Consider the following 16,863-nt stretch of genomic DNA (forward strand, 5'->3'; position numbering starts at 1 on the left):
GTTGAAGGTTTTCTCTTGTTAAAATGATGATGTACTATGGACCAGAAGGCATCTTGATCTTCTTTAAATTTTTTAATGTTTTTATTTATTTTTGAGACAGAGAGAGACAAAGCATGAGCAGGGGAGGGGGAGAGAGAAAGGGAGACACAGAATCCGAACCAGGCTCCAGGCTCTGAGCTGTCAGCACAGAGCCCAACACGGGGCTCGAACTCACAGACCGTGAGATCATGACCTGGGCCGAAGTCGGACACTCAACCAACTGAGCCACCCAGGCGCCCCGCATCTTGATCTTCTATTGGGAAGTATTACTTAGAGCAGAGGAATGCTTAAAACAAGCATAATCAGGTGCACTCTAGTACTGATTCTGCCTCTTAAGGGTTAGTTTGGGGTTGGGGCACCTGGGTGGCTCAGTGAGTTAAGCATCTATCTGACTCTTGATTTTGGCCCAGGTCATGGTCTCATGGTTCATGAGGTCATGGTCTGACAGCACAGACCCTGCTTGGGATTCTCTCTTCCCTCTCATTCTCTCTCTCCTTCTCTCTTTCCCTCTCTCTCTCTCTCTCTCTCTCCCAGCCCCCCCTCACTGCCCCTCCCCCGACAAGTGCACACTCTCAAAATAAATAAACATTTTTTTAAAACGTTCATTTGGAGCAGTGTTTTAAACTTTAAGGATAAAATTGGAAACTCTACTGACGATGGTGAGAATCAAATAAAATATATGATGTAATTTGCAAATATAAAGTGCTTATTTTTCTGGATATCCTGAGTTCACAGAAAGCAATGAATTGTTGTCGGGGGAAGAGCTGGATAGAAAGAACAATCAGTGCAAAGGTTCTAAGGTAAGAGCCCACTTGGTATTTTGGAAGCCAATGTGGCTGATGCCCAGCAAATGAGGAGGATGAGAAGGAATTTGCAGATCATGTAAGATCAAGATTTGATGTGGGTTGTAAGAAAAAGAAGTAAAGGGGCGCCTGGGTGGCTCATTCGGTTAAGCGGACGACTTCGGTTCAGGTCATGATCTTGCGGTCCGTGAGTTCGAGCCCTGCGTCGGGCTCTGTGCTGACAGCTCAGAGCCTGGAGCCTGTTTCAGATTCTGTGTCTCCCTCTCGCTGACCCTCCCCTGTCCATGCTCTGTCTCTCTCTGTCTCAAAAATAAATAAAACGTTTAAAAAAAAATTAAAAAATTTAAAAAATTAAAAAAAAAAAAAAAAAAGAAAAAGAAGTAAAAAATGGTTTTTGGCCAGAACAACAGGAAAGATGAAGTTCTACTAACCAAAATGACAGATAGTGAAGACAGAATGAGTTTGGCACAGAAGTTGGTAACACCTTTAAATAATGGATCAAAGCAAAAAAAAAGTCAAGTAAAACTTTAAAACTTTTCCTAACTGATAGTAAAAACAACCTATCAAGATAGATAAGATACAGCAAAACAACCAACTTAAGGTTTATATTAGAAAAAGATTAATGTCGATTGCAAGTTTTAATAAATGAAGTGCTCCTTTATATTTACTTCACTATTTTATTAACAGAATTTTTGGTAAAATACCCTTTTCAAACCTGTTACATCTTCACTATAAAGCCTTTATATTTCCAAATGCTCATATAGTGATTTGGTTTCGTTTCTAAATACTGGAGATAACTCCCTAAGAGAGTTCCAGTGCTAATATAATCAAGAGAACAAACACCCCTAAATCTTTGTCACACCTACATGGACATCATTAAGAATTTTTGGGTTGCTCTCTAATTTCATTTTGACAATGACACAGACCCTTCACAGACATGGGAATGCCGTTAACTCCCTGAGAGGGGAGAACTGTTATGAGGCAAATTGGCTTTCTTTTAGTGTTTTGTTTTTACTTTATAAAGATGTTAAAGGACAGGGCAGTTAGGAAAATGGTATAGTGAGAACATTATGGGATTTGGAGTCAGAGGTGAGAAGCCCAGCTTTAGCTATTTATAAGCTTATGAGATGATTCAGAGACTATGAAATAATGATATAAAACACATTGCAAATCCAAAAATAGGATATTAGTGTTGTTTATAATTTTAAGTGTATATGATGTCTTCTGAAGCTCTTCTGTTCTCTATTGCCATTCTCTGTTCATCTTCATTGCTAAAGAAAAATGTCCCTAAGATACTTGTCTTACTCATTTGTATTCATCTAAGTTTCTTTGCAAGTAATGCAAACTCCTACTTGCGATTTCCTAATATTACCAGTCTTTCAAAATTGTTTGGGAGTTTATTTTTAACTTAGCTGTGCCTATGATTTCCCTAGGCAATCTCACTATCAGATACACAGAATTGAGAATTCTTAGTTCACGTGACTACTGTTTCATTTAGCCAGGTGTCTCAAAACTCATCATAAGTCACAAATACAAATAGCCATATGAAATTCTAATTTTGTATACTCTGAAGAGTTCCCCTGAAGGGTGGTGCCTCTCAGCATCACAGCTTGCCTAACTGGCCTCCCTGCTCCCACCCTCATTTCCTACAATCTACTCTGACTCCACACGGCAGTCAGAGTGAGCCTGTTACAGTATAAATCAGGTCGTGTCACTCTACTCATAACTGACAACACCCTCCTCAAATTAAAGTCCCATCTGGCTCCCCAACCCTTAGCTGCACGTCTTCTTTCTTCTCTGACCCTATCTCCTACTGCTCTGACATCTACTCTCTGTTCCAGCCATACTAGCCTCCTTACCATTCCTCAAACGTGTAGTACAAGTTCTCTTCCTAAAGTCTTTGCACATGCTTTCCCTCTGCCTGGCATGCTTTTCCTCCCATACTTATGAGGCTCATTCCCTCACCTCCCATCAAGTCTTTCCTCAAATGTAGCTTTCTCAGGTTACCCTGAGTACCCTGCTTACAATTGTTAGTACTCTTCTCAGTACGCCCTATCCTCTTTACCTAATTTTATTTTCCTCATGGCACGTTAAGATTGGACTAGAATTACTTATTAATATTATCCTCTCCTCTCTCACACACACACACATACACACACACGTGCACATGAATTCTATAAGGACAGGTATCTGTATTTTATTCTAGCACATAGGTCAGTGCCTGATACTGAATAGATGCTCAGAAAATATATATTCCATGAATGAATGAATGAATGAATGAATGAATGAATGAATGAATTCAATGGAATGGTAACGTGGTTCGGTTCTAAAAGCCTGGACCAAGGGATTATAAGGCTAGTTTATAACCCTTCTCTACAATTGATTTACCATATGTGTTTGGACAAGCCACATCCTCTCTTGGTCTCAGCTTCCCATCTGTACAATTAAGGAGTTGAGGAAAATTATCTCCATGATACCTTCCAAGTATAAGAGTCTCCTCAAGATCGTGCATATATTAGAGCTGCTTACATGGAACCAGACTTCAAAGTTAGCAGTTAACATCTCTGACCCAAGGTATCATGGCCAAAAGAGTCGTGTCTGTTGGTGGAGTTGTTTACTCTCCTAACAGCTTAGAGGCTAATGTTATTGAACCACATAACAGATGGGGGCCTTCGTTCTGGGCAACAGCAAAGCAGGGACAACACTACTTTTAAGTGGGCTATGCTTTCAACATTACCTTACATGTAAGGATGAAGTATGAGATGGGCAAACAAGAAATAGCATTTGTACATATTCCTTTTGGTCATTTCAATCTTCTCTTTGACTTTTCCTTGTCTTCTTCCTCCTCCCTCCTCTCTCTCTCTCTTCCCCCCGCGCGCCCCACCCCCCGCTTTCACACACACACACACACACACACACACACACACACACACACAACACATCTTTGCTTTGGATTTGAAAGGGACTGGGTGGAGAAGGAGGAGAGAAAATGAAGGAGCAAAAAAGTATGGAAGAAGATAGGATTCGTGAAATACAATGTAAATTACTTAAAATGTAGAAGGAAAAGGAACTTGTGAGTTAAAACAAAAAATTAACATTGAAGTCAAATTATTTTTTTGGCTTCATGAGAGACAATATAGTGAAGGGTTGAGTCAGATATACCCCTAAGGGTATGTAGATTCCCGGGCAAACATGTTTTGTGGGGTGCCTATCTATAAAAGCAATTTTATTAAAAGATGTATTTTAGAACTTCAGGGGCCCAAGTAAGATACGGTGGATTACTGATAAAGATTAATAGAGGCACTTCATGCATTTGTTTATTGTTTAATCAGTGAGCATGAAGATTCTCTGCAGTGTCCAGGCACGGTCTCTTCGTGTTCTTTATCATCAAATGTATTATTCCTAACTTCCTGTTTCCCACCATGAAAAACAAAGTGGCAGTGCTGTTACTACTCACAATGCCATGACTCTTTGTAACTTCTACCGGAACAATATAGTTCTCCTTGCCTCTACAGTATCCTAATACAATTAAGGTCACATCATTGCTCATTAAGTTCCATCACCCATCGTGCTGCTCCTCAATGCTGGCTTCCAGTGATTTTCTCAAAGAATGTACTCTCTTCATGATGTCGGCAAGTGCAAGTCTTACCCAGAGTATGCAGGAAAATGTGAATGATCGTTTGCTTTCTAGTCACACTACACTCACTACAGAACTTCCAACTATGTCTTTTCCTGATTTCTTTAGGTCCTGATCACTGCATTCCTAGAATGCGATCTCTGTCAATGTCAGCTGCACCCTACCTTCCAGACGGGCGGATCCAGTCCAGTGGTCGCATTCCTGCGTTGAGGATGCGCTCCACTAGGGTGGGAGAGCCCAAAGTCGCCACGTGATCAGGGGCCAGGAAGGAAAGCGGTGTGAGGGGACGGTCATAAGCCTCGGAGGACTTGACGCGCCACTCCAGTGGACTGCCTGATCCGAGACACGCAGAGTGGGTGTCCACGCTAGGTGCTGGCGATGTGGCACACTGAGCAAAGGACCCGCCACCACCCCACCCTTTGGGCGCCCTAGACGTGGGTGGAAATACCCCCGGGCTCACCACGCTCGGGGAAGGCAAGACGGGGGTCCACGTGATAAGGTTCGGGTCTGAGCGCCCCACACAAGTAGGTTCCAGAAAATTTCTGAGAAGGAGCTCAAAGCGCCTGATGCCCTGATGGCAGGTAGTGCTGAACTGCATACTGAATTTCAGTATATTCTAGCTCTGCCACTTGGATGGTTTTGCTTTTGGCTTTCTCTTCCCCACAAGTTACAGACCTTTCTCTGATCTGATAGGACCTCATAGGATCTATAAAATCATTGTTGGGGTAAAGATTTATATTAGGCAGCTGTCTCAAATTCAAGCTATTTCAAAGTGAAAGAATGGCAAGCATAAACTAGAGAATACTTGATTTGTAAAATTTATATAATCGAAAAACACCACATAGATCCAGATTAGTTTTTCTTTCCTTTGGCATTGTTTTCCTCATATTTCAGATGCTGGAATATGTCCATGTTATGAAAGAGTTTACAGTATATAGTTCTGTTGATGTCACTAACAGGCAACTAGAGAAGAAAAATAGATTTAAATGTTTTTTATTTGTAGGCTAAAACGTCTATCAATACATATAAAAGGTGTATTCAGCTGTTCTTTCTGCACGTTAGAACAGTTTCAAGTATAAGAACACATTGTATTATACATATTTATAAAGTATCACATTATAGATATATTTATTCTCCAGGAGCAAGTTTTGGCTTGCTAGGGCAGAGCTTCAATGCATGTAGGATCACAGGGTGCTTGTGCTAGCAATTACCTTGAAGAGGCCCTGATCCAGGACCTGTCACTCATGACCAGCTGTGGGCTCATAAATCCTGAAATGTGTCTGCCCCCGAAACAAATTACCACCAACTTTGGGACTTTACTCAGTGCAGATTTATTATAGTTCTGTTAACTATAAAAACCGTATATAACTCTGTTCTGACACACGTTAGACACAGGTCTCAGTGGGTTAACGTCAAGGTGTTATCAGGGCTCTTTTCCTTCTGGAGGCTCTAGGGGGGAAATCCATTTACTTGCCTTTTGCAGCTTCTAGAGGCTGTCTGCATTCCTTGGCTCATGATCCCTTCAATCTTCAAAGCCAGCAATGACTGATTTCTCAGGCATCACTCTGATACTCCTTGACATTCCTTTGGGGTTGCCACTTTGCCTTCTTTCTGACTCTGATTCCTCCTGTGCCCCTCTTACAAGGAACCTTGTGATTGCATGGGGCCCACCTGGATAATCCTGGTTAATATCCCGTTTCAAAATCTTTACCTTGATCACACCTGCAATGTCTCTTTTGTCATATAAAGTATAAAGGAACATTCGCAAATTCCAGGGATTATAACGTGAACATCTTTGGGGAGTCCATTATTTAGTCTGCCACAGTATGTAAACTCTGAGGTATGTGAGTATGCACAGTTTTCCTGGCTATTTCTTCAAAACAGCTTTCCTTTCCCCAAAAATGGCATTTCAAAGAGCTCTGTGACTTAAAATACTTTAATCACTCCCATAATTTTATCACCCTCCCCTATCTCATGTAAGGGAACATTAAAGTTCCAGAGAGATTGACTTATACAAAAACCCTATGATGATGAGAGACGTTTCCCTGACCCCTGTTTTTGACCGACTTTTTTATAACTATGGGCTGCTGAAAACAAATTGGCAAATTATAGTGGCTTCCTGCCCATTCTTTGCATACATTGAATACCTGAACCTCTGGGGTAAACTGGCAGGTAGTCTGTGGCTACAGATTCAGTGCCACTGGCTGTTGAGTACCTCAGATCCAAAGTTATGCCCCAGCGAGAGTGCACAAATCACTTTGTTAAGAAGCACAGTGCCTTGGGGCACCTGGGCTCAGCTGAGCATCTGACTCTTTATTTCTACTCAGGTGATGATCTCACTGTTCATGAGTTCAGGCCCCAGGTCGGGCTCTGCGCTGGCAGTGCAGAATCTGCTTGGGATTCTTTCTCTCTCTCCCTCTCTCTCTCTGCCCCTCCCATGCTCGCTCTTTCTCTTTCTCTCCCTCAAAATAGTAAAAATAAACTAAAAAAGAAAAAAGAAAGCATGATGCCTTGAAGCTGAGCCCTTATACATGCCAGGAGAGTGGAACTGGAAAGAGAGGGACTCAGATGTGATATAGCACCCTACTTTTTTTTTTTTTCAACGTTTTGGTTTTTTTTTTTTTTATTTATTTTTGGGACAGAGCGAGACAGAGCATGAACGGGGGAGGGGCAGAGAGAGAGGGAGACACAGAATCGGAAACAGGCTCCAGGCTCCGAGCCATCAGCCCAGAGCCTGACGCGGGGCTCGAACTCACGGACCGCGAGATCGTGACCTGGCTGAAGTCGGACGTCCAACCGACTGCACCACCCAGGCGCCCCTAGCACCCTACTTTTGGAGCTCAGGGTGTTTTCATTATTCATCGTCAGATGTAGGAGGAGAATCCTCCTGACACCTACAAGGCCTTGGCAGGTTGGTGAGCTGTCTCCCGTTGCTGTATTCCAGCACAATGCTATGAAGTGTAGTATCAGAAGTGAAACCACCAGGGCTGGATTCTGGCTCTATCACTGTAAGTATGGGTCCTTTGGCAAGTTGCTTGACTTCTCTTTACCTCAGTTACCTCATCAGTAAAATGGGGGAACTTATTTTATGGGAGTAATATAGGCTTGGGTTCCCATTACGACCCATGGTTCCCCAGTTATCTCATAAAATAACAGTGAGAAAGCATTTCATCTGTGTAGAACTTTACACAAAATTTCTTCACATTCTCTGGGTTGCTTAACTCCATGTCAGCAAGTCATATAAGAATATGTGATTCTGCTTCCCAGTTTGTTGCAAGGAGGACTTGGGATAATTCGTTTGAAGTAGCTGGCATACACGAAGCACTACATTTTGTTGTTACGACTACTATCACCACTACAGATGGGTGCAAATACTTGTCTGGCCGCTGGGGGGCAGCAGAGTAAACAACAATCGAAATCCATTTCTTTGTAAGGTTCTGATGTACTGAGATTAGAGAAGTTTAATCATACTTAGTGGTTAGCACAGAAAAAATAATTCCATTTCAGGAATGATGTAATTTACCTCTCCGGAAACACCATTCATTGCTCTTTGGTCCACAGGTCACATTTAGAGATGTGTGCCCCCCAACCCAAAGAGCTAGTTGTGTAGCTGTGTAGCCTGCCAATATCTGTTCTTTAGTGACTGGGGCTAAATTTGCATAGATTTATGTAGAAGCCAACATCGTGTCTCCACACCATATATTTTGAGGTAGGAAATAACTACTTAGTCTTGCATTTGGAAGGCCTTTGGTTGGCTGTGATCTTTCAAAGTTTTAAGGTTAATGTGATTTTCCTTGGTGTTAAGCAAAATGCAGAAAAGTAGTTTGGAAATTCACATTGTTGTTTCTTATTACAGTCTTGCGTTTGAATTTTTTTTTTAAGGGAGAGAGCATGTGAGGGGGACAGAAGGAGAGAGAGAATCTTAAGTAGGCTCCACGTTCAGTCAGCATGGAGCCTGATGCAGAGCTCAATCCCATGACCCTGGGATCATGATCTGGGCCAAAACCAAGAGCTGGACACTCAACTGACTGAGGCACCCAGGTGCCCCTGCATTTGACTTTTTTTTTCTTAAATGTTTATTTATTTTTGAGACAGAGAGAGACAGAGCATGAATGGGGGAGGGTCAGAGAAACAGACACAGAATCTGAAACAGGCTCCAGGCTGTCAGCTCAGAACCCAACGTGGGGCTCGAACTCACGGACCACGAGATCATGACCTGAGCCGAAGTCAGATGCTTAACCGACTGAGCCACCCAGGCGCCCCTGCATTTGACTGTTAAAGTTGAAGATTGAGAACAGAGAAGGGAGACAAAGAAGATGAATATAAGTATGATTCCACAATTCGGCTTTGGAAAACATAAAGTTGAGTAAAACACATCTAAGATTGTCTCCTAGAAAGGAGGCAGCTTAGATTGTGGTGGGGGAATGGGAGAGCTGGCAGAGTTGAAGTTAAGAAATGAGCAAGTCTGTATATATGCCACAGCATTTGATGTAGTAGCCAAAAGCATTTGGTAACAAAATATAAGGTAGTATTAGCACATAATTAACTTTAATTATATGTCTTAAAACTACATAAATCCATTAGGCATAAAGAGGAGGAAGTACAATGTTCCTGATGGAAAAGTCTTGTCTCACTTGCTGTGGAACAAAAGAATATTCCAGACAAACATACGCACGTGCACACACACACACCGAGAAATGGGAATTTGATTTATTTAATTGGAAATGGATAGTATACAATGAAATGCCACAGATGTGTACTACCCTTCAAATGTTCACAGATGCCATAAAGCCCTTTGAAGCCATGTGGAGGAGCCAAAGAATATTTAAAATCCTTTGCTAGAAAGCTACGGTGGAAGATCATAATTACATGATGTAGAATATTAACTGTGCATGTCATACAGAAGTTTGATGTAGAAAGCGCTTCCAGGGTCTAGTGAAAAGAAAGTTTCCTGGTGTTTAATGTGTATAAACAACTATTATCTTCTTTCTTTTCTTTTTTTAAAATTTTTTTTAACATTTATTCATTCTTGAGGGACAGAGAGAGCATGAATGGGGGAGGCGTAGAGAGAAAGGGAAACACTGAATCCGAAGGAGGCTCCAAGCTCTGAGCTGTCAGCACAGAGCTCGACGCGGGGCTCAAACCACAAACTGTGAGATCATGACCTGAGCCGGAGTCGGACGCTTAACCAACTGAGCCACCCAGGCGCTCCTATTATCTTCTTTCTGATGATGTAATACTTTAACTTTATATACTCTTTGATTTTTCTGTTAACTGAAAACTTATTAAAGAGTGTTTACTGTGGAATATTCCCCCAAACACTAGTAAAACAATTCTGAGCATGGTGTAAAGTGTTGATTTAACTATTATGTTCCAAATGGAGAAATTTCAAAAATTACCAGATAGAGGGATAGAATTTTAGTGCTGGAGGAGACAAAGTGGACATGATCTTCCATATTTACACAGCTCATTTATATCAGAGCCAAAGGAGGACTCTAGTTACCTTCCACAACTTCTTTTTTGTTAACGATCCCTCTCGTGATTTCATGTCAGTTTTGTATATGGATTTAGGTGACAGAGTGGAATGGCTTCCCTTGGCCATTTGAAAAATATCAGTACATTAACACTCTTTTGAAAGTGGAATGCCAGCAAATGTCTTTAGAGGAAGAATTGAACTCAGTAATACTTTCCTTGTAATGGAGACAACCTGGGCCTACTACTATTCCAGAAGATTGTATACATCTGGACCTGTATATGTACGAGCATAAACACAAAAATCTTATCAGGTTTAAACAGAATCTCAAGAATACATTTCCTTCAGTTCCTTTGCCCTACAACAGGTAAGGTATCATCTATGTTTTATAGATGAAAACAGTTGAGTCCCAGAGACACTAACTGACTTGCCCAGTAAGTAATGATGAGGGAGGAACAGGTCTCCTGTCTTAGCAAAGTGCATCACTTCTAGATTTTTTAAAAAATGGTCTTCGGGGTGCTTGGGTGGCTAAGCCAGTTGGTTAAGTGTCCGACTTCAGCTCAGGTATGATCTTGCAGTTCATGAGTTCGAGCCCTGTGTCGGGCTCTGTGCTGGGCTCTGTGCTGACAGCTCAGAGCCTGGAGCCTGCTTCGGATTCTGTGTCCTCCTCTCTTCCTCTCCCCCACTCATACTCTGTCTCTCAAAAGTGAATAAATGTTTAAAAAATGTAATGGTCTCCTTAAAATTCTTTTTCTATTTCTTTCCGTTAAGTGTGTGGAACCCATAATTGCATACAGAATAGACTCTTTCTTCCATGATTGTGTAACAGAATAGTATTTGATTGCATTTTAGGTACTCAAGTAACTGGTTTCCTTGAAAGTGAGTCTTGAAAGTTAGCTTGACTATTGGGGGTTGGTCCATTATTACCCAGTAAGCGGCCATTGTTTTGGCTTAAAAAATACACAAACGCCTTCATTTTGCTTATTTTGGCCAACGAACCAGTTGCTTAGGTGAATGTGACAAACATGAGGCATAAGACACTATATATATCAGAAATAACCAGGATCAATTACAAAACTGTCAAATTTTAGAGGTGTAAAGTCACAGAGAAGAGTCAGGCAGGTCTCCGCTTTTGGAGTTGTAGATAGTGGATACATAAATACGTATAGCAGTCGTACTTCCCCAAATGGATTTTGAACAAGGGCACAAAGTGATAATGAAAAGGCACAGGTGGCATCTCTGCAGTGGAGCACAGAAGGGAAACTTTCTGGAATAAACTTTATATGTTGTGACTATAAAAATGCTCCTGGTACGGAGCTGCTACAAAAGAACATTTGTATGCTACAAAAGAACATAGGATACTAATGATGATAGAATAATGCATCATCTTCCCCTGGTTATGGCAGAATGACTCAAGACCTTTCTGCATGAGCTTCTCTCTTACATGTTACCAGTTTAGAAAGGGCATTTTGTCCTGGCTCCCAAAGATCAGATATTTAAGATCAAAGGAAGGGGTAGAAGCAAGTGAAAAGTTCCTAGATATTATATAGGGGTAGAAATAAAACCAGAAATTAGAGTCAGGGAAATGGTGATAAAGGACATGGGATGCAAGGAGAAAGGGGGAAAGGAACATTTATTGGCACTTATTTTAGGAAAGGCACTGTGCTTATGTTATCACATTTAATCCTCACCACGGCTCTGCGAAGTAGCCACTGTGTGCAGGTAACAAGATGGGGCTCAGAAATATTAGTTTCTACAGAGATACTGAGTCATAGAATCAACATTCTAATTTTGATATGACTTCAAATTCCATATTGTTTTACTTACACCAATAGAGGCATCACCAGACCTATATTATACCATTACCACTTCCACCGAGGAAATCCCAAAAAGAAAGATTGGCACAATGATCAGATAAAGTGACTTTGGAACTAGCATCTTGGATGGGCTTATTTAAACCAATACCAAAAGACACAGAAAAAGTTACAGAGATGACACTGAAACTCCATCAAAGTATCTGTTAAGCAACCTGACCTGTGAGAGGTGCTATAATCAAGGTCGTAATTCGATGCCTTCAGATTTGCTTTCCTCACTCTCCTCATCCAGCCTGTCTCTAAGGAAGCTGTAGTGACCTTGCAAATCGTCCCCCATGCAGAGAAGACTGGGTGCTGAAATCTCTTTCCAGTCCTGACACGAAGGAATGCGGATGCGTTTGACGTCTTCCTTTCCAGGAATGAAGCCAAAGAGTTTCTGTATGCGCTTCGTGATGAGGAGCCGCGAATGCTGTTCTGCAGCTTGCTCAAAGAGCTCCCTCTCGTTGCGGAGGTGGTTGGTCCAGTACCAGTGCTGCCGAGAGGGGAGGGGGGAGCAGCACGTCGCCAAGCAGCGGGACACTAGGATAGCGACGGTTGCCAAGGTGATCAAAATCCAGCCCAGCATCTTCACATAATCGTTTAAAAGAAAAACAGCATCAATATAGGGAATATTCGAGGGACAATCATAGCAATGGGGATTTCTACAAAACTGGGGGTAAGAAATAAACTGTGGATAAGAAGCTTGTTTTCCTAGTCTTTGAAATATGAACAAGGTGCTGATCACTTGGTATGGATACAGGTGCGATGGAGAGAATAAGCCCAACCATTTCAATTTGGTTTTTGGATCACAAAGGATATTGACCAGTTAGCTTGGAATGGATTATAACGACTGTTCTTGAAGTGACAGCTGCTATAACCCACCAATTACTCTTGTGGAAGGTACCTAAACTACATCTTTTGGCTTTAGCTGAACTTTTCCCCACCAACCATTAGGAACAGGCTCGACATCTTTGGGTGCTTAATAACTATTTGATAATGATGGTGATGAAAATGATGATAGATAGATAATAATAGTAGCTTCCTACGTGCCTTCGTAATAACGTGCTAACATGTATTCATTGACATTTCTTCCTGAGTTGCTCTTTTCTTATCTTTTTTGTGACCAAGGAAGACTCATGTCCCTAAATGTAAAGCATCTTATTATTTTCCTTTTCATATCCCTCCTCCTTTAAATAGTTATTTGCTGACCAGTTTTATGATTCATTTTTGAAATATACTTTGAAAGGAAAATTAACAATATTTCTCATCTGCAATTATTTAGTTTCCTCTTTTAATGACTGACATAAATGGCTGTTTTCTAGTCTTATTTTTTTTAATTTTCTTTTTTTTTTTTAATGTTTATTTCTGAGACAGAGAGACAGAGCATGAGTGGGGGAGGGACAGAGAGAGAGAGGGAGACACAGAATCTGAAGCAGGCTCCAGGCTCTGAGCTGTCAGCACAGAGCCCGATGTGGGGCTCGAACTCACAGACCACGAGATCATGACGTGAGCCGAAGTCGGACGCTCAACCGACTGAGCCACCCAGGCGCCCCTGTTTTCTAGTCTTAGAACCCTTTTTTTTAAAGTATTCTTTTTTCAATAGTTAGTGATTATTATATAAAGTGAGAGAGGCAAGTTCCATACGTGTAGGGAAGCCAGCAGTAGGCAGCTTCCCAGCCACAGTCTCGGAGGTGAAGTTCTCTCCCACAGCTTGTGATTCACCGGTAGTCCTGGAATTACCAGTGTGAGCACAGCGGGATAGCTGTGCTCAGTGGAGGCTAAAACCTACAAAGTGACACTTAGGGCAATTTAATTTAATAGAGGCCAGCATGGTGGAGGAAAGGGCATCTGAGATGCCCATTAATTCATTAGCTATCATTTATTGAGTCCCAGGTTGACCTCACACCATGTTCTCTATACATGGTGCTTGGTTATAGGGACTCAGATGTGAATAATTTAAGTTACGTTCATCCTTTCCACAGTCTTTAAGTCTAAAGAGGGAGACAAAATAGCAAGCCAAGAAATATGGTAAAATGTGATCATTTTTGATATCAGTAAGCATGATGGGACAGAAGTGAATTCACTTAAGGAAGAGGAGTACCAGGGAATACTTCCCAGAGGAGATGATGCTCAGACTTAAACATTAAAGAGGAGTTCACCAGATGCAAGAAGTTGAGGAGAGCTCTCAGAAGAGAGGAAGAAAAGTAAGAGCATGAAGAGTTGGGAGAACCTCAGGAAGTTTGTCTTCACGGGGTCATAGGAGTCATGTGGAAAAGTGGTCAGGAGCCAGACATTGAAGGACCTTGTATTCATGAGAAGAATTTGGATTTGTGATTGGGCTTGTAGAAAATCATAGAAGAATTTTATATGGCAGATGGGGTGGGGCTCATCATTCAGTTTGCATTTAGAAAGATAATTTTGACATGGTTGTAGAAGATCAACTGAAATTCGGTAAAACTAATGTCAGGAAGCTATTTTAGAATAAAGTATGGGCAGAGAACGGGTTTGAAGTTAATATGATCTTGTCGGTCATCTCAGAATAATGAAACTTATAGTGTATATTCCTCAAATGAGACTGAAGTTCAAGGTGGTTGTGAAAGGCAACCTGGTGAAATGGAAACGGTATGACCTTTGAATATCTCTATCAGTCATTTATTAGCTCTGTGAACTTACAAAAGTTACATGAATTCTTTGAGCGTTGGTTTCCTCGTCTGTAAAATGGGGTTGATTAAACCTTTCTCTTAAGATTATGAGGGTTATAATTAAATAGGGAATATTTATACAGTATATGAGAAGCACCTCAATAAGCATTAGTTTTGTTGCTGCTGGTCCAAGAAATCCACTGGCTGATGGCACTCAGAACTATACAACTGTGTCTTATCACAGAAGTCCTTGCATGCATTAAATAAGATATTGTCAGTTTAAGAAGATCTTACCAGTGTATATTACATCTTAATTTTTCTTGAGCGAGAACATTTTTTAAAGTTAGAATTCCCCCATTGATTATTTGACCTCTCACCTGTCTTCACACAGTTCCTCTGGCTGACCTTTAGGGCTAGCATAAAAGGTTGAGACAGAGATACCTTAATGGGATATCTAACTTTGCTTAAATCAGGACATAGGAAACACTTGAGTATTCTGTGTGTCGATAGTAATTTTTTTCAACAAAATAGCGTTATCACTTCCTAAATTTCAATAACTAAAAAGTGATGGGTCAAAAAATGTGTATGCCTTTGCAATAAGTAGTTTAAAAATAATTCATTTCAATTTTATTTCAGTGGTTTGAAAATGTGTTTTTCCCCCCCAAATCCCTTGCAGAGAGTAATGTATGCCAATTACTCTTTCTGTACGGACAGAATGCACTCTTACACTTCTTAAATTTAAGCCATAAGTGCCGTGGATTTAGGCCTTTTCCCTACCTCACTCCACCCCGTCGCATAAATTTGTCTAAGGACATTACATTTAGAACTATCACTGGAATTTATTTTAGTCATAATTAAGCTTCCTATAGCTTTAGGCAAACTGTTAATATGTAGAATGAATATTTAAGAACGTGTATATGCAGAAAGCATCAAATAATACACTATATAGTAATAATAATTTTAATAACAATGTCTAAAATTTATTATATTTAATATCGATTCTGGACACTATACTGAGCGCTTTACATGTATGCACTCATTTATTACTCAATCCAACTTTATGTGGTAGATCCTACCAGTATCCCCGTTTTACAGCTGAGAAAAGTGAGGCATGGGTAAGTTAGATAACTTGCTTAAGGTTCTGCAGGTTGATAAAGGGCAAAGCAAGATTCAAAAACAGATCTGCTGACTCCAAAGCCCAACATCCTAACTATATCAAATAGCCACTCAGTAGAAATCACTTCGATGAATAGCGTCTAGTTTGCATTTTATATTCAGACAATATCAGAAGCGGTAGGAATGTGAAGTGTGTCCAGTGACTAGTTAAGATGGGATAGCATAGCATCAGGAACTTACTTGTGACTGGTATCTGTGCAGAAGAGCTACTTCATCTCTCACTTGGATCATGTCAGATGGAGTTGATTTGCAACATGGAAACCCAGCGAGGATCTGTTCCCGTCTGCTGGCACTGACATTGTCGAATACTGCGTAATGGTCCACAGATGCGAATTCACTTGCTGCACATTCATAGTAGGTGCCTGTCAGCAGGGTTGCCGCCAGCCATGTTAACGGAGCAACAAGTGCCCTCCCAGTGATGCTGAAGAACCTAAGACAAGCCAGCTTGCGCTCCAAGAGGCTGATTCTCCGGCGTGGAGGAGCACAGCTGCAGCAGTATTCACGGCTCATTGTCCACATCTGGCTTCTCAGGGCATAGCCAGCAACCAGAAGGAGCAAGGCTGGAATGAGTAGAAAAGCAGAACCATAGTAGAAATTTTTCCCAACCTGGCAAGGACATTTGAATGTGAAAGAAGAGAACAGCTGTTGCCCACCAATAGTCGAAGCAGCAATTAAAGAATTGATAAATGTTCCACTTCTCTGCAGGGAAGACACAATATTGTTGAGAGTCGGGCTCATCGTCGGGAAGCTCTTACACGAATCAGCTTCCGGCCCTTTCTGATCATTAGACTCCACCAGCTATAACCGTTTTATGGGACCTTACTGGTTTAACTGGCTGCGTCAAGCAACCCAATATCCTCAAACATGTTTAAAGGATTCAGGCATCTTTCCTTATGTACTTTGTGAATCCTGAGCTAATAAATGTACTTCAGATTACAGCCGGAAGAAACTAGAGAGATTCTTCTGGTACGAGTGACAGGGAAAACTACTTCAGTGTATCTTCCCACTAAAAAGAGAATGGCCTGCTTTGCACAGCAACTGCTGCCATCTTTCCATGTGCTGCCTTGATCAGCACCGGCAAATAGGGCATTGGCAGCAAAACGGAGAACATTCTTACCCTGTACTAGCCCAGGAGTTAGTTACCATAAAATTATGACAAAAGGCATAACAGAACTTACCAAATAATAGAGACACCCAAAATTTAGGGCTGTCTGGAACATCCATAACCTATGAGTTCTTC

At 41.2% G+C, this 16,863-nt stretch overlaps 1 protein-coding gene across 1 annotated transcript; it reads right to left on the reverse strand.

The window, feature by feature from the left end:
* Positions 1 to 9,174: 9,174 nt before the first annotated feature.
* CALHM4 (calcium homeostasis modulator family member 4) lies at positions 9,175 to 16,442 on the reverse strand. Its single transcript, XM_019438931.2, has 2 exons — positions 15,804 to 16,442; positions 9,175 to 12,391 (listed from the first exon to the last, which is right to left on the reverse strand). The coding sequence occupies exons 1-2, from the start codon at positions 16,359 to 16,361 to the stop codon at positions 12,005 to 12,007; spliced, it is 945 nt and encodes a 314-aa protein (XP_019294476.2). The 5' UTR covers positions 16,362 to 16,442; the 3' UTR covers positions 9,175 to 12,004.
* Positions 16,443 to 16,863: the final 421 nt, after the last annotated feature.

Source organism: Panthera pardus, unplaced genomic scaffold (genome assembly GCF_024362965.1).
Source record: "Panthera pardus isolate Hobbes unplaced genomic scaffold, ASM2436296v1 HiC_scaffold_17, whole genome shotgun sequence".
Taxonomy (NCBI): Eukaryota; Metazoa; Chordata; class Mammalia; order Carnivora; family Felidae; genus Panthera; species Panthera pardus.